This window comes from Patiria miniata, unplaced genomic scaffold, assembly GCF_015706575.1.
Source record: "Patiria miniata isolate m_02_andy unplaced genomic scaffold, ASM1570657v1 HiC_scaffold_23, whole genome shotgun sequence".
NCBI lineage: Eukaryota > Metazoa > Echinodermata > Asteroidea > Valvatida > Asterinidae > Patiria > Patiria miniata.
The window spans coordinates 8942188-8948989 of record NW_024037062.1 but is presented as its reverse complement, the minus strand read 5'-3'; the positions used below and the strand labels follow the sequence as shown (position 1 = coordinate 8948989).

Genomic DNA, 6802 nt, shown 5'->3' with positions numbered 1-6802 from the left:
GGGCATAATTTTGGGATCTCGTAACTTGATTCCGTTACTAAACGCACGTAAAACAAATTGTGCCCGCAGGCATATGTTCTTTAACTACCTTCAATGATTGTTTTCTTCCAAATGATACCATTTCAGGCGGAATAATTTCACAAGGTATTTGGTACCAGTCCTATCTTCACTTTGAGCGACGATTTTCTCCTTAAACTCAGTAGGTACTAAAGTTCCTTTAACTTATGTTCCTTCGCTCCTTTAAGAAAGGAAGACATACAAAGTAACGTTGATTCATGATGTGGTCTGCCAAGGCAATGGACCGATCCAGTAAGCACCGCCCCATGGTGTTCTGACCAATCACAGCCGTGATTTATGTCCGACGTGCGTGCACAAAAGTCCGACATGCGTGCGGCGCGTGCGCGTATGAAGCGCGCGGCAGGAAAATGCAGCGTGGCATTGGAGAGGAGCACGTGCTAATTTGAGCGGGGCTTACTGGATCGGTGCATTTTATTTCAGCGGGTGCCATGCCGCCACGGCGGTCCGTGGAGTCGCCATCATGTCCCTCCAGTGCGCCGCCCCGTCACCCGTCGCCTTCTCGTTCGGCCCGACCAGGCATCGCCCAAGAGTCTTGTGGCCTGCGAAGGGATTCACTCGCAAACACACGGCGAACACGATACACACCTGTAAAATGGTAATGAAAGACGGTCAGAAAGCTGGTGGAAACTTCAAGTTGAAAACTGTCTTGAAATACACCGATTAAATATTAAGTCCCGCCCATGAAATACACCCATACATTTAGTCCCGCCCATGAAATAGACCTCTCCATAGACATATAATAAATCATAGTGGCCACACCACACTAGTCACTTCAAGCACGGACTTTTTTGCACGCGCGTCGGACATTAGTCGCGACTGTGATTGGTCAAAAACACCATCGGGCGGGGCTTAATGGATCGGTCCATTTCTGAGAAGGGGGAGACATTTTGCAGCATGTAAATGATCTGGGCTCATGTTCATGCCTCTGCAGAAATGATGCTGTTAGTTTGGAACAGTCACGAGTGGTGTGCTTTGCATGGTGTTTTTTTTTCGCTGGTAAGCTGTTTTCCTTAAAGCAATTACTTAATCAGAGTTGGATTGCGGAGAGAGATTTTGTTGGAATTCCAAATGGTACAAACTGCCTTGATGAGTCATACCTGTTCGTTCTCACAGCTCATGTCGATGGTGAAGGCCTCGTTGAAAGTGGGATTGTCGTTGCGTCTCACCACGGAGGTCTGCTTGTTTTTCACCACCTTGTCCGCTTTCACCACCGTCACCTTGACAAAGGTGTCCATTACTGCATGTGGGGGAAATGGTCGTTTGGTAATTTCAAACTTAGGAGGTATATAAACAATCTGACATTTCAAACTGTCTTCTGTAAACTATTCTAATAGTTTTTTTAACACGTGCAATGCAGAAATTCCAACTTGGCATGCAATTCCAAGCGTTAGGGAAGAAATGTTTATTTCCGTGACAGAGCCAATCAACCACGATAACTAATTAATCAATCACAGAAATGATCTGAAACTCCTAGGCTGTATATCTCCTTGACCATTACTATAGATTATAGATATATAGGATTTGAAAAATATATTTTAAGATTTATTCAATGAACTCTTAAAAGTACAACAAACTTTTCATGTCTGATTTATAGTGTCTATGACGCTGGAATTGTCTTACTATTGTTACACCCATGAATGTTAATGATACAACCTGGAACTTGGAAGGATCCAAATTTGAAAAAGGTGTTTTCGTACCTAGCTTCTTGGTATCTGGCTCTTCCGATTCCGGTAGGCGTAAATTGCGAGCCTTGAGTATGGCCACGGTGACTCGTTCAGCATTGGGTAAGTAGGTCAGAGAGACCAGGATGTCACCTTGTTGGGGTTCCTCTGGCTGTGGAATGGCAGATTGTGGGAATTAGTTTGAAGTTTGCGTGACCCTTTGTCAAAGTTTGAAGGCGTGTAGGATCATTTGCAAAAGTAACCTACCTATTACTATCAAAAAGCTTGCTTGTATTGAAGGAAATGTACATTATTGGCTTTTGCTGTAATTTTCAGAAATGAACTATTTGAGGGGTTAGTAAAATATATCAAATATTGTTTAACTGACATGTTTGAAGTTTTGTGTTCGAAAATGCTTGAAAAACCAAGAAAAACAAAACTGTTTAAGTAGTGTGGTTCCCTGACCCCACTAAAGATAAATGGATCTATTTATAGATGTCAGATAATTGTAAGGTAAGGGAACCAGTCTAGCTGGCCTGCACCCGTTCATGAACATGTAACCAATGGCAAACAAAATTTGGACTGAAAAAAATTGTAAATTTGGAGCAGTAGTTGAAAAATAGTTAGGTTTTTCCAACGGTGGTCGGCCGACCACCGTTGGAAATGTATACAAAAATACGATTTTCTTGGAAATGACTCGACACCAGGTGCCATAATTTTACAGGATGCTTTAGACTGTCATTTACCAACATCCTAGTAAGGTATTTCGTTAAAACTTGGTAGTATTATTTTTCGATGTTTGCAAATGTTGTATATTCCCTTTAAAGATCGTACGGGTACTAAACACCCCGTGAAATTATTCCGTCTGGCTTGCTGTCATTTAGAAGAAATCGAGAAATGTAGGTGAATTGACTGATTTTGGGAAATAAAGAAAGATGTTGGTGAAATCGTGCATGTTTCGTGATCAAAAGGTCGTGCATAGTTTTTCACTGTTGTCTCGAAACTGTAATATCCACTGAGCTGAAACTTCAACAGGTTAGGTTTTGAACATTCTTCTTTGAATTTTGAGTGGTGTTATTGAACTCTAACAAAATGCATGAAAAGCAAATGATCCTATTGTCTTCTTTTTTTCAACATTCCAAAACATCTGTGGTTTTGTTTCTTGTTTTGTTTTTCATGGAATTTGAAAGTACATTTTGTTTTTTTATTGTTGCATTTATATGATATTATTAAATGAAGTCTTTTGGTAATCTTTTACGGGTATAATCCAAACACAAGGCTAGGAGGCACAACAAACTAGCAGAAGGAAAAACGGAAATGAAGTAACTTTCTCTCATCTAGTTGAACATATTATGTCAAAATGACGCATGCGTCATGCTCACCGAATCTAACTTTTCAATATCGCGCCAAATCGGTTGGCTGACGTCACTGGAGGAGGAGCCAAAGTCGTGCGTGCGCAGTGGGTACACGACCTGGCCGATATGGACCGGGTGGGAGTAACCGTCCAAACCAACCACCGTCAATTTGACGACCGTGTCGGTGAACTCTTCCTCCGGCAGGCGGAAGATGAAGTTCTGCCGGTAGATGGGGTTGAGAGTTCGCCGCTGGATCTTAAGAAATAAATCAAAAGTAAATTGAACATTGTAGCATTTAGTTTGTCTTCTTCAAATTATCAAATAAACCACAAAAAGGGAAACTGAGTCGGTACATTACAGTTATTTGAAAGTCGAACGAAGAAATTTTCTTCGGCGGGGTTTGAACATGCGACCTCTGGATTGCAGTTCCGATGTTCTACCAACTGAGCTATCCAACCCTATGTTGGCGGTGTCTCAATTTGTCAATGTCTTTGTTCAAGGGGCACTATTCGGAAGCCATAAAACCCCGTATATGCTTATGCATATTAAGCCAGGGATCACGTCCAAAAACACGATACTATTGAAACATCAGCAATGCTGCCAACCTGGGAAATGGCAAGCGGGCATTACTAAGAGAGGATACAGCGTTTATGGTTTCTATAGCGCCTCTTGAACAAAGACATTGATAAATTGGAGAACCGCGAACTAGGTCGGATAGCTCAGTTGGTAAAGCACCGGAACGGCAAACCGGAAGTCGCAGGTTCAAACCCAGCTCCAGTCAATTTGTCTGTTCAAGTTTAAGATTCTTCAAAATGAATGAATGAATGATAGGTGTCGGTTTAACTTTGACAAGAAGCCGTTAAGGAAGATTCAGGGCCGGGGTGGACATCGTCTCATCGACTTATAAATGAAAAAAAAACGAGTAGTTTAAAATCCCTAACCCCCATCGGGTTTCTTCAGGTACTCTGCTATAAATGCAACAATATCCAAGAGAACCCATGCTAAATGCAACAAACTGCAACAGTGCATTCTGTTGCATTGTGCAATGAACCCGGTGCACACCAACCTTGGCACCAAGCATTTACCCTGATAAATGCAAAAAACTGCAGCAGTGGATTCTGTTGCATTGTGCAGTGAACCCAGTGCACACCAACTTTGGCACCAATTAGCAGTTACCCTGCTAAATGCAACACACTGCAACAGTGGATACTCTTGTATATATTGCCTTGGCACTATGAGCAGTTACCCTGCTAAATGCAACAAGATGCAACAGAGCACGGGGACACTGATGAGTGGCTGCTAAATGCAACAGTATGCAACAACTTTGTTGCTTTCTGTTGCATGTAGCAGGGTTATGGTAGCTTCTAAAAACTTACCTTTGAAGTTGCCGATCGCTTTTCTTCGTCTGGTAATAAGGACACTGCGACATAGCTATCGGCCGTTGCGCGCTCCGTGCGTGCCGGTAGCTGTACGGCCTGGATGACGTACAGCGTCAGCTGGCTTTCGCGCCAGTCGTAGAAGAGCGAAAAGGACAGTTTACCGAGCCCGAATTTTGACGGTGTGTACAGCTCGTGTTGTTCGTCTATGCGGTACAGGTCCGGCTCGATTTGTCCAATGGCGGTCTTGTAGGCTGATGTTTGGTCGGTCTTGGCTGCCAGAGCTGCCACCGCCTGCCCCAGGTCGATTGGGACGGAGTGCGACCGGGACATTCGGGTTTCCACCCCGGCGAGCTGAGACTTCTGATCCTCGGTCTGCAGGCTCCGGGTTCGCATGGAACTGGTCAGGAAGGGGTTCCGTCTCTTGGGAGACATCCACGGATCCTTGCTGGGTTTCTTTACGGGAGGCAGCGGGAACTGCTTCATCCTCTCGGAAGCCTTTGGCCGGACTAGGGCCTCGGTCTTGGTCGGGATGGTGAACTCGATGGGACCGGAGAAGCTCTGGACGTGCTGCGGGACGATGATGTCTCGCTTCTTCTCTCGCCAATTCTCCAAGAACTTGGAATCCTGGACTCTGTACTTGGACGTCTTCCTGATGAAGCTTTCTCCGTCCTGGCGTCTCAGTCTTGCCCGGAGTTTCTTCCAGAAGCGGCGCGATAGCGGTGATCGGCCTATCTCATCGTACGAGGCTTTGTCGGGGTTTCTGCTGCACCCCAGGACGTACAGCAAGACTGACAGGATGATGATAATTTGGGCACCAACTAAGATTCCCAGGACTAGAGGTATTGGGCGCGGGAGGGATGCATGAGCTTCTACGATTATGGTCGGAGTGACTGGCTCTGGTTTCAAAAGCGGGACAATTGAGAAATTGTGCATCACGTTTCAGGGACCTAGAAAACAAAGGAAAGAATTGTAGCAAGGCCTTAGACAAACTGTTCATGTGCTGGTCCCAGAGGGCCAGCCAAGAGTCCTCTTTGTCCCTACCCCACCGACTGACTCACAACTTCACTTTGTTACATTGTTTATTAAAAGTTTTCTGGCATTATGGAAATACATGTTGATTGAATTGAAATCGACTCACTGATTGTCACTTGTGAGCCGGGCAGTGCTTTCGTATACGATTACCCCCATAACACCAATGAATTGGCTAAATCTGGCACACTATGTAGACCAGATGCATAAAAAGACTTCCAGTGAATAGCCATTCTGGATCAATTGAGTAGAATTGTGTGCACTCTGGGACCAGTTTTACTAGGCCTGCCTTAATTATCTTGTTTTATGAATTATGTGTATTTGAGTAGCCAACCTTCACATTGTATCACTTCTGTACAATGATTTTTTTACATGGGTATTTTTTTAACATTCAATCCCCATATCCATATTACCAGCCTCATAAATGTTTTGTGAGCCACATATTGATGTTACATGTATTTCAAACTTCCTCCAAATATCCCTCATAAATAAAGGAAAACTAAACCTCAAAACGTACGAAATTTGATTTTGGAAAGAATGTTGCAACCTGACGCTGCTTTTTTCATATATCATCTCAATGAAGGTTATTCATCGTAAAAATGATGATAAAACATGAATCTGGGATTGAGAAACATTTCCAATTTTGTTAGGGAATACTTAAAATGTTTCTTGACTCTCCATAGACGTTGTACACAACCGCTGAAGTATAGTAGCGTCAGGTTGCAACTGTTCTTTCCATGGTTTTTTCAGGCTCTTTCACGAGTAGTGTCCATAGTAAAATACCACGTGAGGGAAAGGATACCTTCTCAAATTCAGGGAATCAAAAAACTTTTCTGGAAATTTAGCATGCATCGCTGTGTGGCTCACACAACATGGAGGACGTCCAGTAGTTGAGAGACTTCTTCCGTGGCTAACCATTGAACAGTCCCAACACAATGCACGTAGACCTATTATAAGCTACTATCACAACGATATATAGTGCAGTTATGGTAAACTGGAAAAGAGAAACTCACCACTCAGTGTACCGGTATGTCAGCTAAGAAAATTCAGCTTCGTTTTTCACTGTCAGCTATCATTTCACGGAGGACATAGAACTTGAAACAAGCCCGAAGACTGTACATGACGTAGCATAACTGCAGTCGGTTGATAACACATAGGGGAAAAAACCCACTGGAACATGGCGACGTCCGTGTACACGCCCTGCTTCAGTGGATTTGAAAAGCGCGGCAAACATTTACATAACAAGGAACCCAGGTGCGGATGGAACGCAGAGTGTTGCGAGGAATACGGGAAACCTTCC

The 6802-nt window shown here is 43.7% G+C and overlaps 1 protein-coding gene across 1 annotated transcript; it reads right to left on the bottom strand.

Moving 5' to 3' along the window:
• Positions 1-467: 467 nt before the first annotated feature.
• LOC119731322 (synaptotagmin-1-like) lies at positions 468-6716 on the bottom strand. The gene is made up of 6 exons (XM_038204473.1): positions 6516-6716; positions 4471-5420; positions 3122-3349; positions 1776-1911; positions 1176-1315; positions 468-663 (listed from the first exon to the last, which is right to left on the bottom strand). Exons 2-6 carry the CDS (start codon positions 5404-5406, stop codon positions 490-492), a joined length of 1614 nt encoding a protein of 537 aa, XP_038060401.1. The 5' UTR covers positions 5407-5420; positions 6516-6716; the 3' UTR covers positions 468-489.
• Positions 6717-6802: the final 86 nt, after the last annotated feature.